The sequence below is a fragment of the Cibotium barometz genome, chromosome 14 (genome assembly GCF_041138505.1).
Source record: "Cibotium barometz isolate CiBa-2024 chromosome 14, ASM4113850v1, whole genome shotgun sequence".
NCBI lineage: Eukaryota > Viridiplantae > Streptophyta > Polypodiopsida > Cyatheales > Cibotiaceae > Cibotium > Cibotium barometz.
This window is the reverse complement of record NC_141059.1, coordinates 15,711,614-15,730,120: the sequence shown is the minus strand read 5'-3', so window position 1 is coordinate 15,730,120 and position 18,507 is coordinate 15,711,614. Positions and strand designations below refer to the sequence as shown.

Below are 18,507 nucleotides of genomic sequence, written 5' to 3'. Positions count from 1 at the left end.
GCTTCCTCAACTACAAGAGTTTCTTTGTCCCGAATGCTACAAGACATCAGAGCATAGGTTACCTGTAAAGTTTCCTCTGACTTACGAACACAAGAACTACCAACATCTGTACTGGAAAGTTCCTGCAAACTGCTGCCATCATCTGGCAAGCCATCCACCATCTGGTCCGGGCAAGCCTGCACCTGCAGCATATCCACACTTAAGTGGCCATTACAAGACTGCCACTCTTCACAAAACTGAGGACCTGGGAGAGGGAGTGCTGAAAGTTTGTAAACTCCATTCTCCACTCCACCTTCCCAAACTACCTGGCCTGTTGGAAACATTGATTAAATCTTAGCTTTCCGATTTTGGCTCGCTGAAACTCCGTGCTCCCCCCTGCTCGCGCTTCTGTCTGCACTCCCCTCTCCCTGCCCGCCTTCACGCTTTCCCCCCTCCGCCTGCCCTCAGGTTTGCGCCGCCCCCCCCTTCGCCTGGCTTGCCTGCGCTGAAGCGCCCCCCCCCCCTCCACTGCTCTTCGCCTTCGCCCCCCGCTCCCGTAGCTCTTCGCCATCGCGCCCACCCCCCTCCTCTTCAGCGCCTCGCCGCCCCCCCTTTCGCCAGCTCTCGCTTCCCCCTCTCTCACCTTTTCATGCTGCTTCCGCCCCCCCCCCCCCCCCCCCTCGGGATCCGTCTTCGCCGCCTCTGCCCCCCCCTCCTCTTCTTTCTGTTTTTGGTTCTCCATCTCCGCTCCGCCTTCGACACAGCTTCAGACTCTGATGGAGGTTCCTCCCGCCCCACCTCAGAGGGACTCATCCGCAGCCCCCTCGCCCGCCCCTGAGGACACCCCCATCAGGCTTTCTCTTTCGCCGGAAGAGGAAGCGAGCCTTGCCGCAAAGGTGGAACGCGTTCAGGCACATTCCACCATTTGCCGTATAGTCGGCACTCGCCCCAGCAGAGGGGAGATCCAGGATCTTCTCCAGGATGTGGGCAAGATCCTGGACGTACAGCTACTGGGCCGTGGACATTATCAGATCGAGTTCGAGACCGGATGGATCAGAGGGGTGGCGGCTCTGTATTCCACAGCTCGTAGCCAGGTGTTGATTGCAGGAGGACGGGGGCCGAGTTTTGAGCTGACTAGATCAGTCCGTCAGGGGTGTCCCCTCGCCCCTTTTCTTTTTCTCTTCTTTGCGGAGGCTGTGAGTATGTATTTGACGGCAGAGGAGGTTGGTTTGAGAGGACTCCACCTCCCAGTCCGGGGGGAGGACCTGCTCGATGCTGAGTTTGCAGACGACACGGGCTTATTTTTGCATGGCCAAGAGGCCAATCTTCTTCGGGCAGAGCAGTCGCTCCAGGTTTTTAGATGGATTCCTCCTGGCATAGCAGTGCGGTATTTGGGATGCCAGATTGGACTAGATTTGTCACCTGAGCAGCAGATTGCCCCGCTTCTTCTGAGCATTCGGAAGAAGCTCTTGTATTGGAGTACAGCTCGACTATCCTTGGCTGGGAGGGTGGTGGTGGCAAATCAGGTGCTGCTAGCGACCATGTGGTACATTACGTCTTGCTGGATCTTCTCGAGCTCTTGCATCAGCCAGGTACAGAGGCTGATCAGGAACTTTCTTTGGTCTGGGCGGGACGGTCAGCCATCCCGGGCAAAGGTTGCATGGGCAGTTATTACACTTCCGTTGGCTCAGGGAGGCTTGGGCATTATAGATCCAGTCGATCAGAGAAGAGCCTTATTGGGGAAGCTTATTGTTCGGGGGCTGCTTCCAGGCGCTGAGCCTTGGAAAGAGCTTCTCTTGCAGCGGCTGCAGGCTCGGGCTCCCCCAGCGGGGGGCACTTGGGCACCAGAGATTCGCTGGATCTTCATAGAGATGAGGAGGACAGGCCTCAGTAGAGGATGGGAGGACAGATTTGCTTTGAGCATCCTGAGAGCTTGGGAGTTGCTGAGACCGGGGCTCTCTCAACGACCTCCTTCTTGTGTTGAGGAGCAGGCCAGACAGCCGCTCATCTGGAGCCTAGCGGTTCGCACAGAGCAGGGTCATATGCTGGGTTCTCGGCCTCGTCTAGCCTGGGGACCTTTAGCGGCAGGCCCAGCACGTAGTTTTGGAGACTGGCAGGCCTTCTGCAGTCTCCCAGAGGAGATCCAGGTGGAGAGGCTGAGTCACTTCAGAGGGGGGTTGATTATGAGGGATGATATTCAGGAGGCACTCACAGAGGAGTGGTTCACGCCTTTCAAGCCAGTGGCCCCACGGTGGATGGGAGCCTTTACACAGTTGGAGATCCTGATTACTGTCAAAGCTTGCACTGAGGATGGCAGATGCCTCTACTATGAGATTCAGGATGAGGGCAGACTTCAGAGAGTGGAGGTGGAGTCGCCTTTGGTTGCAGAGTGCACCTTTCAGAGGATACGGGTTGTGGCCGCCGCTTCTCGGAAGTGGCATATTAACCCGACCCTGCTGATGTGCTCCCGGATTGGCGCATATGGGCATATGCAGCGCGCTCCTTGGCCCGGCTACAGTGGGACCCTGGGGAGTACGAGTGGCATGATCCTTATGCATGCAGCGGGGCATTGGCGGCTACAGGGACTCTCAAAGGAGTTCCTGGAGGATTTTTGGGCTCGGCTCTAGGCTAGTCGACAGGCTCGCAGGATCTCGACTTTCCAGTAGTGGCTGGTCGCCCACCACAGGGGCTCAGCAGTTGGCACCTGGCTTGTTTACAGCGGTCTTCCGGCGGCCTGCGTCCGATGCGGCCACCCTATGGAGACACAGAGACATTGCCTTTGGGATTGCCCTCAGGCGCAGCAGATTTGGCTGCGGATGCTGCGTATTCTGGCCCCCCTCTCTCCAGAGGGTATGTTTACGTGGGGTGCCGCTGCTTGGTCGACTTTGTCAGGGCCTGCTATGGGCTATGAGATGGAGCAGGACAGTCAAGCCATCAGATTCATTAGGGGCCAGCCTCGCCTGGTTCCGGCACCGGATTTCTCGTCCGCCTGCTGGACACAGGAGAGGGATTAACGATGGGAGCTTCTCAGCAGCCTCACCATCTGGTTCACCTGGAGGGCCCGGTGTTTCACGGCCTTTGAGGGGAGATTGGAGCCACCAGCAGAGACTGTACGGGGAATTTGGCAGGAGTTGATCCACACCCTGCGAGGACAGTATGACTGCATCCGGGGCGACTCGGATGAGGCGATCTTGCGGCGCCAGGCTTTTCACACCACCTGGTGCAAAGGCCCCTTCTACACCTTACACACGGGATCCCCCCGTTGGCATTACAGGCCACCTGTTTGGCTTTTCCCCTCCCCTATTGTATGATTTAGCCCCTCAGTCCTTTGTACTGATGCTTGTATTTTGCAGCACCTAGGGAGAGTCTCCCGGGCTGCCTTGCTGTATTCACTGCTCTGTTTCTCTTATGAGCAGGATTGATCTTTTGTAGCCCTACGGGCGTTTTTATATAACTAATGAAAGGATCTTTTCTCCGGGAAAAAAAAACTACCTGGCCTGTTGCTTTGTACCGGACAGCAACAAAATGCTCATCAAACTCCACCCGTATGCTAGCCTTGCAAACCTGATGCAATGACAATAGATGAAAACCAAGTGATGGAACATACAACACTTGGGAGGAATGCTTCCCCCCTCTGCCATCGAGAACTATCTCCAACCTGCCCTCACTGTGATCTGGGATAGTGGATGTATCCCCAATAAGGATGTGACCAGAATACCTGCAAAGATCCTAGAAAGCCGTGCGGAAAGGAGTCACTGTCTAGAATCCACTCTCGAGTATCCATAGCGGAGAGTCCTCCAACCTCCTCCCTGCACGAAGAAGATGAAACACCGGTGTCCATAACCTCCACGTGCACAAAAGTTGGAGTCTTCATGGTTGCTGCTACTAAGGATTCTGCACCCTTCTCGGTGCTCTGCTTAGGACACTTCCTCCAATAGTGGCCTTTCTCGCCACAATCATTACAGGTCCTCTCGGCCGTCAATTTCTCTCGGTCTGAGTCGGGCTTCTTCCTAGCAGACTTCTCTGATGAAGCCTTCCCTTTGCCCTTGTTGTTGTTATTATGGCCTTTCGATAATTGGCCAGTTAAGGCCTCAGAACCTACGCCATGTGGATTGGTCCGTGAATCGCTCTTCCTCGTCCAAGACTATGGGCACAAGCTTCTCCCATGTGATGGTGCTGAGCCTACCACTGGTAATCAACGAAGAGTAAAAGGCTGAGCCTACCACTGGTAATCAACGAAGAGTAAAAGGCTGAGTACTGAGAGGGCAAATGTGATAGCAACGTTATGGCCATATCCTTTGACGATATCTCTTTCCCTGCCTAGAGAACTTCCTGTTGAAGAGCTTGCAGCTTGTTGATGTGCTCCCGCATCGTCAACGACTTTGCAGGATTCATCACCCACATCTAAACTTCCAAGGAGATTCTCTTCATGGGTGACACCTTGTTGTAGAGAGAAGCCAAATGCTGCCAAATACCTGTGACCAGCGTCATATGCTTGATATGATTGATTACCTGTGGTGTGCAATTAAGGAAGATTAAAGAACGGACTCTTGCATTGACACGATCCCATAACTGTGCCTGTGTCTCCCATTCCTTCCGAATAGAGGGTCACTTCCCTTTCCTCTAACTCCGGCCGTGGAACCCCAACAACAATGAAATCAACAAGGTCATAAGACTCCAAAACAGATTCCATCATTACCTTCCATATGCCGTTGTTGTTCCCATCCAACAACTGACGGTCCACCGGGAACGTGGGGAGTGTCAGGATCTTCACATGCTTCTCAGCCATCTCAAGTAAATTTGCCATTGCGGGGGTGTAACTGAAAAGGGTGTGTGGGTGGGAAAAAATGAAGAGCTAAACCTGCAAGTGGTTGTCCAGCAACAAGGCCCGCCTTTCGCTTGCTTCTCCTCTTCCCATACGGCCCAAAACAGTCCTCCAATCAGCAACACAAACAGCCCCCCTCTTGCTCACGCAGTTCCCAAGATCTTCCAAGAGCCTAGAGCTCTGATACCATGTCAAAATATGCAGCGGAGATGAAGACAAGATCTGAAAACACCTAGAGCAAGTGCACAACAGAAAACGCAGAAATGAGAAAGAAAGATATATTAACATCTACAAAAGGCCAAAATTGGCCTATGAGACAAACAAGTAGTACAATGATGTTCCTCCAGTCATCAAGAGGAAAATGTGGAGAGAGAGAGAGAGAGAGAGAGAGAGAGAGAGAGAGAGAGAGAGAAGCGTATAACTCTGCTATATACACAAGAGAAATCCCAGAATACAAGATATGAAGTGTGGGGGAGCAAGGGGCCATTTTATATGGCCCCAGATGGCTAGTCGGCCTGCTGAAAAACAGCCGACAGAAGGCAAAAATGCCCACGACCAGCTCTGCCCTTGAGTCGGCCAACAGCTCCTAGTCGGCTAGCAGCAGACCATGTCGGCCAGCACACACAGGGGAAAGTCGGGGGCAGCAGAGCAGTCATATAGTCGTCCACACCAAGGAAAAAATATGGAGAGTGGGGAAAAATGAGAAAACACCTAAATCGAGCGGGCACACCCACAACTGAGGCCTTGGTGTAAATATACAGATAGGAGATGACTGCTAACACCCCCTCTCAGCTCCTGGATGTGGAACCAGCCCTAGTGAGTTGGAGTGCCTCCGGAGCATAGCCTGAGGTAGAGACTTCGTGAAGAGGTCCGCCGCATTGTCCTCCGTTGAACAATAAAGAAGCAAGATGTCACCAACCAAGATCTTCTCACGAACAAAGTGATATTGTATCTCTATATGCTTGGTCCGGGCATGGAAGACCGGGTTCCGAGCAATAGCTATATAGCTCTGGTTATCGCACTGGATGACTGAGGGCTCCTCCGGTGGAAACCCAATCTCGCCAAGAAACCTCCGCAGCCACACAACCTTGCAAGCAGCACCACAAGCAGCCTGGTACTCTACCTCTGTCGACGGCAAGGCAATAGTTGGCTGCCTCTTGCTGCTCCATGAAACCGCTTCTGAGCTGAGGGAAAAACTGTAGCCTGATGTGGATCTCCTCATGTCTGGATCTCCTCCCCAATCCGAGTCACTCCAACCTTGGAGTCTGACTCCATCCATCAATCCCCCTCTTGTGTAAGAGAGTCCAAGATCCTTCGCATGCTGCAGAAAACACAAGATCCCCCAAAGAGTCCTTTGCAAACATGAGCTCAACAGCCTCATCAGGAAGCTCCCGTCCAATCTGGTATGCATCAACCAAGACAATGAACCATTCTGCTTCTGATGAGCAACCTTTATCTTGGATTTTCTTACATCTTGATTGGGTTTGCCATTTTTATATCTTTCTTTGTTGATTCGCAAAGACACATGCTTTGGCTTCGCACAACACATTTTGTTGATCTTGTGTAAGAGTTTGAAGATGGGTAAGCATCGTGAGCGATTGGATTTGCCGCTTAGCCATTTCAACTCTTTTCCTGGTGTCAGCAACAGCAACAGAGCACTTGCTATAGTCAGCAATGACTATCTGCAATCATTTGCACAAAACGAAACCAAGCAGTGTCAACATTATCTAACAACTGAGCAAGAAGCAGAGAAATGGCATCATATACTAAAGCTTTGAAAGCATCATGCGAGAGATAACTATTATTTATGTGTAACTATCTCTGATACTAGCGCGGAGGTTCCCACAAGGGAATATGAAAATATAATGCCAACCATAGTGGTGTATGATCAGGGAGTGTTGAGGCATAATCAACCTAAAGATTACATGAGAAAGAGTCATATTGGTGAGTGTGTATATACCATCTGTCCAATCTAGCCTAGTATTGAGCAAGAGCATTATGGTGATCACTGAATCCTAGAATTCCAGCCATAGCAGAAACCCAAAGATCAGAGGCATCTGTTTGCAGGATGAAATTGTCTCAAGCCTGACACTCAACATGTAACATGTGAGAAGAGCCAAATGTATTATCCTCCCTTTGTGGAGAGTTGCTAAAATCTCCACAAACAAAAGCATTTGTCAACCAGGGATAGGAATTGAAGAAATTCCGAGCTACATTCTCTTGGGTCTGGGTCCAATTACGAGTTTTGTACAAGGGCGCCTTGAAAATCTTTTTCGGGGCAACAAAACCATCCTGATCTGTTGTACTTTTCCCCTAAGTCTTGCCGAATGGCACAATCTTCCTAGTGGAGACTTGCTGATTAACTATACGCAATGAGCCTTTTGGTTTTTCTTGATGTTTAGCTATAGTAGCACAGGGCGACGTAGGAATTGAAATTGTAGTAGAAGTAGAAAGCGAAATTGACGCCACCGAAGGCTGGGTCATAGCTGGCTATTTGTGAATGATAGTGGGACATTTATTGGATATATGCCCAAACTGTTTACATTTAAAGCATGCACCAGCAAAGGTGCCCCAAATAAGCTCATAGTTCTGACGGCCAATCCCAAGCTCTCTATTATCAATACATTTTATTCCAATAGAGACTGAGGGAACAACATGCCTAGTTGTATCCCAGAGAATCATAAAATGATTTCCATATTCAGTTGGTCAAGAAGGACAAATTACCTTATCCAATGAAGCAGCCAACACAGACAAATGTTCATGGAAATGCTCTGGGAAATGCTTCACTGTGACCCACACTGGGCATTTATGCTTAATGACACTTTCGTAGTCTTTATTCGCCGACCAGTAATACATGAACCAATTGAGTGCCAAACATGAAGGCCGATTTCTCTGGCAGAGCTACTCTGTGTTTAAGTTCTTTAAAAAGAGACTCATAAAATCCTCCGGCAGCCCAGTACACACCACATTTCCCTGCAATTCTGAATTTCTTTTTTGGGAAAAAGATCCTTCTATTAGTTACCGAGGGAGAAGCCAAAATGGCTAAGTACGGAGACGCAAGTAAAGATGATCAAAGGGGAGGATGCACTTCTCCTCTGGCTGGTTGCTCTAGGAGAAGAAGGCTATCTCATACAATGTGGGGAGGGGGAAATAACCACACAGGTGGTCTGTAATGCCAAGTGGGCTTGCCATCACTATCTGTAAGAAAGGGACCGTGCCGCCAGATCTTGAGGAAGGCCTCCCGACACTTCCTCATGCAGTCTGGGCTGCCTTGAAGCTGCCCTCACTAACCATGGAGGGTATGAATGATATTGAGCCAAATGCTCCAAATAGACTCCACTGGGTGAGGGTGCCTTCAATGGCTTTGCTGCATCAAGCTCTCCATATATGCCACACGACTATACAACTACAAATCTCCCATCTCTAGCAAGAACCTGGGGTACACCGATCAGTAGGCAAGGCTGGAACTGGCACTGTGGAAATATGAAGGTGAGAGACTTGAAGGTCTAGTCCCCACCTTCCTCTTCATACGGCATGATGATCTCAGCCTCAGTGGCCCAAGCAATAGTGCCCCACATAACAATACGGGCGGGAGCCCGATCAAGAGTGAAAATGTGTAGGATCCTTTACCAGACCTGTTGGGACTTTGGGCAATCCCAAAGAGAGTGACGCTGAGACTCCTGGGGATGGCCACACCTCAGACATAATGCTGGTCTGCCCCCAATGGCCAACTAAGAGCCAACTGCTAGGCTCCCATGTGCCAACTGCTAGGCTCCCATGTGCCAACTGCCACCCTGAAATTCTGATTTTATCCAGTGTGCCACTTCATTCACAAGAGGAATTTTTCTTGGGAAAAAAACCACTGGAGCATTTTTTGAGAACTTCTTCAGTGGTGAGACCACCGAAGGGAGAGGGATATCAAACCGAAAATCAGGATCCCGCAATTGCCAATCCTTTTTACTGTCCACAAAGTCATCAAGCAGCATACCATGAACATAATGTTCGTCAAGAGATAACTCCTGGAGAGATTCGCCAAGTTCAGAACAGAGAACCTTGTTCCTGTGCTCATCATTCTTGTGAGCACGATGATAAACTTTGATTTTCACATTCTGGTCTGAAGCCAACTGATCCAGAGAAGAGTCCATACTGAAGCACGCACTGAAGAGTGATCCTGTTGTTCACACACACACACACACAAGGTTGTACAGAGAAGAAAAAGCGAGCAGGTGCTGAACAGAGAGGAAAAACAGAGCAAAGGAAGAGAGCAGGTCACAAGCAAGGGTGCGTCAAAACACACAGATGCGTGAGGTCGTGTTAGAGGGGTTGCAGGTCACGTCGAGAACCAACACCACTGTGTACGTCTGTACACAGGCACACCACACACACACGGGCACGTGTACACACACGCACGTGCGCAAAGGCACATACAGCAGGTGCACAGAGAAGATAGTGGCGAAGACGGGCACTGCAAAAGCGGCAGCAGGCAAAAGGCAGTTCTGCAGAGGCGTTCCGGAGCGCACCAGTTGCGAAGACGTATATACACACACACTTTTTTTTTTGGTAATATCCAGTGCAGTATATTTATATGCTCATAAATTTACAAGATGGGAAGTCTCCGAAGCGGAGAGTATCCCAAATGTCAGAAACATAAAGAGAAAAGCTGTAAACAAGAAGCATCCATATCACCCTCATGGCAGGCATCATATAAGGATTGCCGCAATGAGGCTCCGAAGGATTCATATGACTGGTGATTCTGCCGACCCAAGTATGCCAAATTATGCTCACTCCAAATTGTCCAAAGAGCCCAATATCTCACCCAAGAGAGAAATAGTGAGTATTGGGACAAGGACCGCATATATCTGCTAAAAAGCCAGAAATGTTTCCCAAATATGTGACTAGGGAAACGGAGCCGAAGAAAATCACACTCACACACACACACTTTTTTTTTTTTTTAGTAAAACCAGTAATTGTTATATTTTCATAAAGTCAATATACAAGACATTAGACTCCAAAGGAGAGCCTAATGGAAGCACACAAGAAAGTTTACATAATCATATTCTCCAGAGTGGAGAATATCCAAAGATCAAAAGCACTCGAAGAAAAGCTGAATACAAGATGCATCCATGTCACCCTCAAGGCAAGCAGCATATACAGACTGTCGCAATGAGGCTCGGAAAGATTCATATGATTGGAGATTGTGCCTTCCCAAATATGCAAAATTGTGTTCACTCCAGATGGTCCATAGGGCCCAATATCTCACCCAAAATAGAAAAAGTGAGTATTGGGACAAAGTTCTGAGATGTCTGCCAAAGAGCCAGAAATGTTTCCCAAATCTATGAGTTGGGAAGCGAAGGCAAAGATAATCAGAAATACGCCTGAGGAGGATCCTAGAACAAGGACAATGCCAAAGCAAATGAGGAATTGTCTCTGAAAGAGCCATACATCTTAGACAGGTGGATGATGCAATATGGCGTCTTGCAAGTGTAACCCCCACTGACAATGTACCTGTCAAACATCTCCAGAGGAAAAGTCTTTGTTTCAAAGGCATTTTACTTTTCCATATCATTCGAATATTCTTCCTCCACCATGAAAGGGGTTTCCTTATATGCCATAAAGAATTGCCATATTGTTGGATCCATGGAGCAGGCTGAAGTAAATGATAGGCTTTAATGGAGGTTAGAGCGGGGAGAGGAACAGGATGAGTGCCTGTAGTGGAGGAAAGCAACTGCCAATCCATAAGCCGATCCATAGGAGCCATAGGAGGAACTGGTAGAAAAGAAAAGTTAAATGGGCTCCTAATAATTGCTCGGGGACAAATTCCATGAGACAGGAAAGTATTCATTGGAGTGCCATCTTTGACACTCCACTTGCCTTACAGGAACCAATCCGAGCATACAACCTCTCTAAATTGGGAATTCGGTATATACAAGATGTGGTGGATGATCAGGGATATGTTTTATCTTTTCCCCAGGCTATGGCTTCCTATCCTTTGGGAATGCATCACAGGACCATATGGAAGAAAATTGCTGATTTATTATTTCCTTCACTCACACACACACACACACATCCTACTTTACTGTACACACACAGTCTACGTCGTACGTTGGGCCCCGTCTATCCTTTCGGCAGCTACTCTGGACACAGGAGGTTCTCCTGCTGCCTACTTTATTGTAAGGGGTCTACGTTGTACATTGGCCCTGTCTATCCTCCTTTCGGCAGCTAGTCTTTTACTTTTTTCATCTTGTCTTGGCATCCAATTTAATCATGAATCACATGTAACAGCTATTTGGTCTCAGAGACCCTTTGGGTATTTCATAGACATAACAATCTTTCTTTCTTTCTCTCATATTTATTTGAGGACTGAAAGGTGCACAAATTAAAAGCTGCATGGTGTACCTGATGATGATTGATTGATTGATTCCATCTGCCCAAGTTGCAACATAGGACTGCCTTAGAGATGTTAGAAAGCATGAAATGGTACTGTGGCTTCTCAAAGTGTTATTACTTCAAACGGACCAGCATTTACACTATTCTGAAGAAAAAGCACAAACTACAAGCACACCTTGCATCATTGCACTAAATGCACTTGCTGTTGTCAAGTACACGTGTGGTGCAAGGTCCTCCTTGGTCTTTCTTCTGTAAGATTCGAGAAAATCTCTTGTATACAAGGGGACCCTCTTGAAAGGGTTGATTGCTATCAACACAGGTCCAGCTTTAGTCTACACCTTGAGGTACGACCAAAACCAATTGTTCAGTACACAGATCTAAGAGCGTTTTAAAAATAGCCAAAATCACAGAAAGCAATTTGCTTCATTTCAGTTTGAGACAATTTCAATCCTGTCATCTTACATAAATATTTTCTTGCTCATATCTGCAGCGAAGATTATGCAAAACTGCTGGCTCATTTAGATAGCTTAGCTGTATGAGATCAACCACTCCTTGAAGAATATCAGGATTGGATGGTAACAACTTTGAGAATGGTAATTTCAGTAGTTGAGCCTGAGGGTTGAAATGCGACTGCAGACACCACACCTTATATAAGTGCAAATAATCCCTGTAATATTTGGGCCCAGAGATCCACCATCATACCTTGCTAACTGCAATGCTGACATATGCTTCTGTATGAGTCGTAGACTGTACAACCCCCAATGTCCACTTATTTTCAGAGATTAAGCACCATACTCGAGATTTCTGCACAAGCATGAATCAGAAATCAATGTTCAAGGCTAATCAAGGCCTCCATCTCAAGCTACTTGTCGGAAATGAGTGCCTCTTCTACATATCTACTGTTTTATTTATTTTATTTTTCTGGTTTTTGTGATTAGTTGCACTATTGATGTTTGGCCTGGTCTAGTAGACCTTAGAGAAACTCTCTCTCTCTCTCTCTCTCTCTCTCTCTCTCTCTCTCTCTCTCTAACTGTAAGACAATCAGTTTATTGTACTTTTTAGTCTCATTTAGTTGTTCTCTTTGATGAGACACCAACTTCAGATGTACTCTCAGTTTTGGTCTCATAGGCCATCATGGCCTCTTAGAGACGTTAATATATCATTTCATTCTCTCTCTCTCTCTCTCTCTCTCTCTCAGATGTTTTCATTTTACTTTTTCTTTCAGTTTTCCATGGCTCAGTATATCCATGGTACCATTGTATTGCTTTTGGTCTCATAGGCCCTTGGGGTCTTCCGTAGACGTTAATATATCTCTACATCTACTAGTAGAGGAGTGACATCAGCCGAGCTCGCTGAAGCTCCCGCCGTCACCCCCCCTGCTCGCGCTGCTCGCCCCTCGCCATCCCTCCCTCGTGCCCTATCCCCCCCCCGCCTGCCAGCGCTTATGCGCCCCCCCCTTCTTCTCGCCATCGCGCCCCCCCCCCCCTTCTCCTCGCTTTCTCTCCCTCTCTCGCGCTGAAGCGCGCCCCCCCCCCTTCAGTTCGCCTTCGCGCCCCCTCCCCTCGTCAGCGCCCCGCCCCCCCCCCCCCCCCCCCCCCCCCCGCCCGCCCGCCAGCCCTCTCTCCCCCCACCGCCTCTCCTTTCGCGTTGCTCGCGCCCCCCCTTCTTGCTGTTTCTTCGCCGCCTTACCCCCCCCCCCCCCCCCACCTTTTGCTGTTTTTTCCGCCCCCTGGGGATCCTTCTTTTTTTTATCCTCCCGCCTTCCCTCTCCGCCCTTCGCGTGCAGCTCGGTTCTTGCAGGTATCGCATTCGCTCCGCCTTCGCCACAGCTTCAGACTCTGATGGAGGCTCCTCCCGCCCCACCTCAGAGGGATTCTTCTGCAGCCCCCTCGACCGCCCCTGAGGATACCCCCATCAGGCTCTCTCTTTCGCCAGAAGAGGAAGCGAGCCTCGCCGCAGAGGTGGAACGCCTCCAGGCACATTCCACCATCTGCCGTATAGTCGGCACTCGCCCCAGCAGAGGGGAGATCCGGGATCTTCTTCAAGCCCGCCTTCTTGCAGATATGGGCAAGATCCTGGACGTACAGCTATTGGGCCGTGGACATTACCAGATCGAGTTCGAGGCCGCCCAGAGTGTTGCCAAGGTCCTTGCCATGAGTCCCCTTGACATCAGGGGTGCTCGGGCTTTCTTCAGACCTTGGCAGCATGGATTTGACCCAGCAGCGGAGCAGGGAGAGCGCCTTTTTCATGTTACAGTTTGCTTCCCTGGACTCCGCCGGGAGTATCTTCCGCTCCTCCCCAGGCTCGGAGCATTGGTGGGCTCGGTACTAGAGACTGGCCCCTCAGCTGCTTCAGTGGTGGCCAGAGCAGCTGGGCTACCTTCGGTCAGAGTGTTGGTGTCTGACATCTCCTCCCTTCCTAAGGTCATTCAGCTACCTAGGATAGAGGGGGGATGGATAGATCAGAGAGTGGAGTTCTCGGGCCTCCCGAATCAATGCTTCATTTGCAGGCAGGTCGGCCATCTGGCCAAGGCCTGCCCTCGCAGGAGACCCCAACCCTCACCACAGCAGCAGGCTACTGATGGCCCGCCCACAGATTCGGCTCGGCAGGCTGCCTCTGGGACACCTGCTCAGGCCACAGAGGCCTCGGAGTGGCAGCGTGGACAGGGGCGCCGCCGAGGGAGACAGCCACAGCAGCACGCCCAAAGACCGCTGCAGCAGCAGCCACAGTCTCAGCCTCACTGGGTTCCTGTGAGGAACAGCTTTTCTCCCCTCCAGGAGGAGACCCCCGCGGCGACGACTGAGGACTAGGAGATGCCAGCACCCCCTCCTTCACCCCCCCCACCCCCGTCCCCTCCCACCGCCTCGCTTCCACCATCGCCTCCTCCCGTCTCCGCTCCGGTTTCGGCAACGGCTCCCTCTCCACCCCCCTCGCCTCCCCCTCCGCCCGCCTCACCTTCCCGGGAGGCCCTGGCAGTTCCCTGGCGTTCACCTGCAGTCCGGAGAGCGCTGAGCACTGACCTCGCTCGAGCATCACAGAGGAGACCTATGCCGATTAGGGCTTCACGGATTTCATCTATCCGCAGTCGGCTGAGTCGCCTTGGCATTAGACAGCGCTCGGAGGCTTTTGATTATACCTTCACACGGCTTTTTGGAGCAGAGGGCCCCCATGAGCCAGCACCCATCCCAGTTCATGTAGTGATACCTCTGGCCCGCGGGGAGGAGGCACTAGACTCAGCGGTGGCCTTCTCGTTCCCTCTATGTGGCCCTTGCGATTGGGACTGGACTCTAGAGCTCGCTCTCAGCACTTTGAAGACTCAGGCAGTTGAGTTTTCTCATCACATGAGTGATCTGGAGGTGACACACGTGATAGGCCGACTTTGGGAGTTGGCTCATTTTTTCTTGGATCCCGGGAGTGTGGATACCTCAGGGATTCGGCATTTGGTCGTTCGCATAGTGGCAGACTTAGCACGCGACCCTGGATATGTGTGTATACACGAGGTTGCTTTGTCAGAGCGGGAGGCAGTCGCCATGGGACACTGCCCACTGGCGCCTGATCCGGGATTCTTGCAGCTAGGAAGCATATTTGGCTATCCGTATACAAAAAGTTACATTTTTTTGTGTCATATGCTGACATGTCATATGACGTGGCGTTCCGCGACGTTCCCGATCCGCTCCCGTTCCCGTTCCCGCTCCCGTTCTAGCATCCGACGTTCCCGGAACGTTCCCGTTCCGTGGTAACTATGGCCGAGAGTCCTACAGGCCCGGAAAGAGGGCAAGAGAGCATTCTATCGCGATGGCCGTGTCATCATTGATGGCAAGGCCATTGATTAGTGCCAGGCGGCCTATGGGACATCGGCTATGGAGGATCCAGATTCACAGATACACATAGCAGTTTGAACTGCAATGGAGCACTTTGGACACATCCTGGGAGGATGGAGGAGGTCATGGAGGGACGGGACATCATACTACTTACAGAGACGCACCAGAGCCCAGAGAGGGGGCTACCCAAAGTAGAGGGCTATCAATGGGAGTTTACATATAGGGGGACCACATGACAGAGCACATCGAGAGGATTTGGAGGTATAGCGGTACTCTTCAAGCGAGAGCTACAGGAGCGCCTACAAGTGGTAGCACGTGACCAGGAGGCTAGATACATGTGGATTAGACTACAGCTCTCAGCAGACAGAGTGTTATACATTGCTCTATGCTACTTGTCTCCTAGAGGATCGAGATATGCCATGACAGCAGAGGATGAGAGTAGAGGCAAGGAGGAGGACACAGGGCCATTGGGAGAGTCACCATATGCAGCCCTTTCAGATGAGATCATACACTACTCCAACCTGGGGGAAGTCCTCCTTATGGGGGACTTCAATGCACGGACACAGGGCCCTTAGTGCGACATTTATGATTTCGAGCACCCCAAGGTGATGCACACACTAGAGGTGGAGGACACGGGAGCTTGCAGGGTGTCAGAGGACATGGGGCCGGATGACACTAGATATGGTCATCACTTACTTGAACTGGGAGCGCGACACCATCTCGTTATTTATAACGGGATGAGACAGTGGCAGGATTCAAGAGCACTGACATGCTTTCCACGATCAGGGGGGGTAGCACAGTGGACTACATCATGGGGTCCATGGAGACCACACAGGCAGTGACATCTTTCACCATCCCCCCCTGTCCTATTGGTGCGGATCACACGTACCTCTTACTGTCACTAGCGAGCTCCACACCAGCACCCCACACAGGCATTGCATACAACTTTCTACTTCACCCATGACTTGGCAGACATATATGAGCATCATGTATATGACGGGCTATTCCAGATGGATCCCCTCTCACCTCTAGACACACTCACCACCCAACTATCATCTCTACTACATACGGCCGCCACCTGCAGCTTCCCCCATCATACACACATTGCACACACAGATAGACCTGGGAGCATGCCCCAGAATCGGTGGTATGATGATGAGTGCAGGGAGCTATATTTACACCTCTGTGCCTCTTAGAGACGTTAATATATCATTTCATTTCTCCCTCCCTCAAGGCTCATACATACACACTCTAGTCTCTCTCTCTCTCTCTCTCTCAACTTTCACTATATATATTATATCTATCTATCACTATATATATATATATATATATAGAGAGAGAGAGAGAGAGAGAGAAAGAAAGAAAGAAAGAAAAAAAGTTATATTAACGTCCACGGGAGGCCGAATCCGACCTATGGGACAGATCAGGTACATCCATTTACATTCCACTCTGGGTATCGATGCCAAAGAGGCATAAAACTGAAAAAAAAAAAACTCAAAATGAACTCTTAAGACTCTTAAGAGTTTAAGTTACAATGGGTTCTATTGCATCTAGTTCGAAATTGAGGTTCAAAATAAAAATAGCTATATTTCATCCATGGATGGATTTGCTCTTGAGGGGGGTAGGGTACGGAATTCTTTAATGATTGCTTGTCCTCCTCTGTATATTGCCCATTTGCCATTCTTTCTTGCTTCTTTAACTTTATTCAGCTCTGCCGATTTGTTCTTGAGTTGTAGCGGGGTGAGTTCATCAGCTATCCATACCTTTGTCCCTTGGAGAGACCTTGTTTGCTTCATCACTGCTATTTTCTCATTGTTGTCCATATAGGAGACTTTGCCTGTGTACCCTTTACTATAATAGAGATAGGGTCTCCTAAGTCCACGAAGGGGACTACTTTGCTCAGTTGTGCTGTAAGTACATCTGTATCTAATATGTAGTCTTCTCGAAGCTCTTGAGCTATGTCTGCCCTATCCCAGCCTTGAGGAAGACCACCGACTCTGATTACCTTTTTGTTACTTTCCATTCGTTCCTTTTCTTTGACCGCTGATATGACTTCTTTATCAAAATCTTGTGAGTTAACTGAATTTACCTTTGAAACATGGTTTGTCGTTTCTGTTTGTAGTGTTGTAGGTATGGGTCCTTCTCGTGCTTCTTCTTGCTTCGTCTTCATGGCTTGCACTTGCACTTTCAGTTCGTTGATTTGTTCATCTTTCTTGATAGTCTCGTGTTTCAGTGCTGCTAATTCTCCCTGGAGTTTCTTTAGTTCTTGCATGAGGTAGGCTTCCCATGGTGTCGGCTTGCTCACGGGTGGAGGAATGGGCGGTAATCGTGAAGCGGTGACTGAGGCAAAAGACTTCTTACTTTCCATGTGTTGCTGCTGATAAAGGAGAGGGCTGTTGGTGGAACGAGTCCCCCCTCAAGGGTACCCTCTCCCCTTTGGGGGAGACTCAGAAAACGCGACCTACAAGATGCTCAGCTACAGGTGCAGGGGAGAGAGAGAGAGAGAGAGAGAGAGAGAGAGAGAGAGAGAGAGAGAGAAAGAAAGAAAGATTTTATTAACGTCTTCCAAAAGACCGAACTCGGCCTATGAGACAAATCGGAGTACCTGTGTGGGGTATCCTCTGTCATCCAAACAAAATGAAAAAGTACTGAACAAAAAAAAGCTGAATCTGGGCGCCCATACCGCTGCTCCATACATCAATGCCGGTGTGACTAATGTGTCAAATAGCCACCCCTTCGTCCGGGGCTCTTGAAAATGCGCCTGGTGGCACTGTCTCTCTAGCATAGCCAATGCTGCATATCCCCGTGTCAATCTAGCTCTGGCTGCTGAACCCATGGTGAAGCGTGTGGCTGCTGCATGATGTCACCACCTCCACCTGGCATCCTGCGAGAGTGAATGTCAGCTAACTCCTGCCCTGTCTCGATGTATGAAAGACCATAACCTTGGTTTTCGCAAGGTTCACAGTAAGACCCCTCTGTGTGCAGAAATCATCGAGTGCATATAGATGCTGCTGTAGACCACCTGGAGACTCAGACACTAATACAATATCATCAGCATAGAGCATAATATGTACTGAGGTACCTGCTAAATCAACTCCATCTCCGTCTCCCCGTGTAATGAAAAGATTCGTAAACTATTACTGCTGCGAACGACACACCCTTATGACATAGTTTCGACATTGTGATGGGCTCTAATAGTACATAAAGAATCTGCAACCCATTGAGCATGAGGATGTTTCTCGTGCTCTTTTTGCAAGAAGGAAGCCAATGTATGTCTAATAGCCCTTTCTAAGTCCAAGGCCTCTTGCCTCTTAGACAGGGCACATGTGTGATAAAAGTCACTAATATCACAGAGAGCAGAGGCCAGACTTTGAGAGGCCTGTAAGAAGTCATGAGATCTCCAAATATCAAGCATACGATGCGATAGTTCTGCATCTGAAAACAAATGATCAGGGATGCGTACATGGGGTGCTGATCCATGGCAATTCGGATCTC

General features: G+C 49.7%; 1 protein-coding gene across 1 annotated transcript in view; it reads right to left on the bottom strand.

The window, feature by feature from the left end:
• The window catches only part of LOC147631706 (myosin-1-like), an 89,612-nt gene that overhangs the window by 47,418 nt on the left and 23,687 nt on the right, over positions 1–18,507 (bottom strand). The window contains exons 2-5 of the mRNA XM_086808218.1: positions 11,894–11,995; positions 11,654–11,821; positions 11,367–11,523; positions 11,201–11,228 (exon numbers count right to left, since the gene is read on the bottom strand). Coding sequence (XP_086664344.1) covers positions 11,201–11,228; positions 11,367–11,523; positions 11,654–11,821; positions 11,894–11,995 — 455 coding nt within the window. The remainder of the gene's footprint in view (positions 1–11,200; positions 11,229–11,366; positions 11,524–11,653; positions 11,822–11,893; positions 11,996–18,507) is intronic.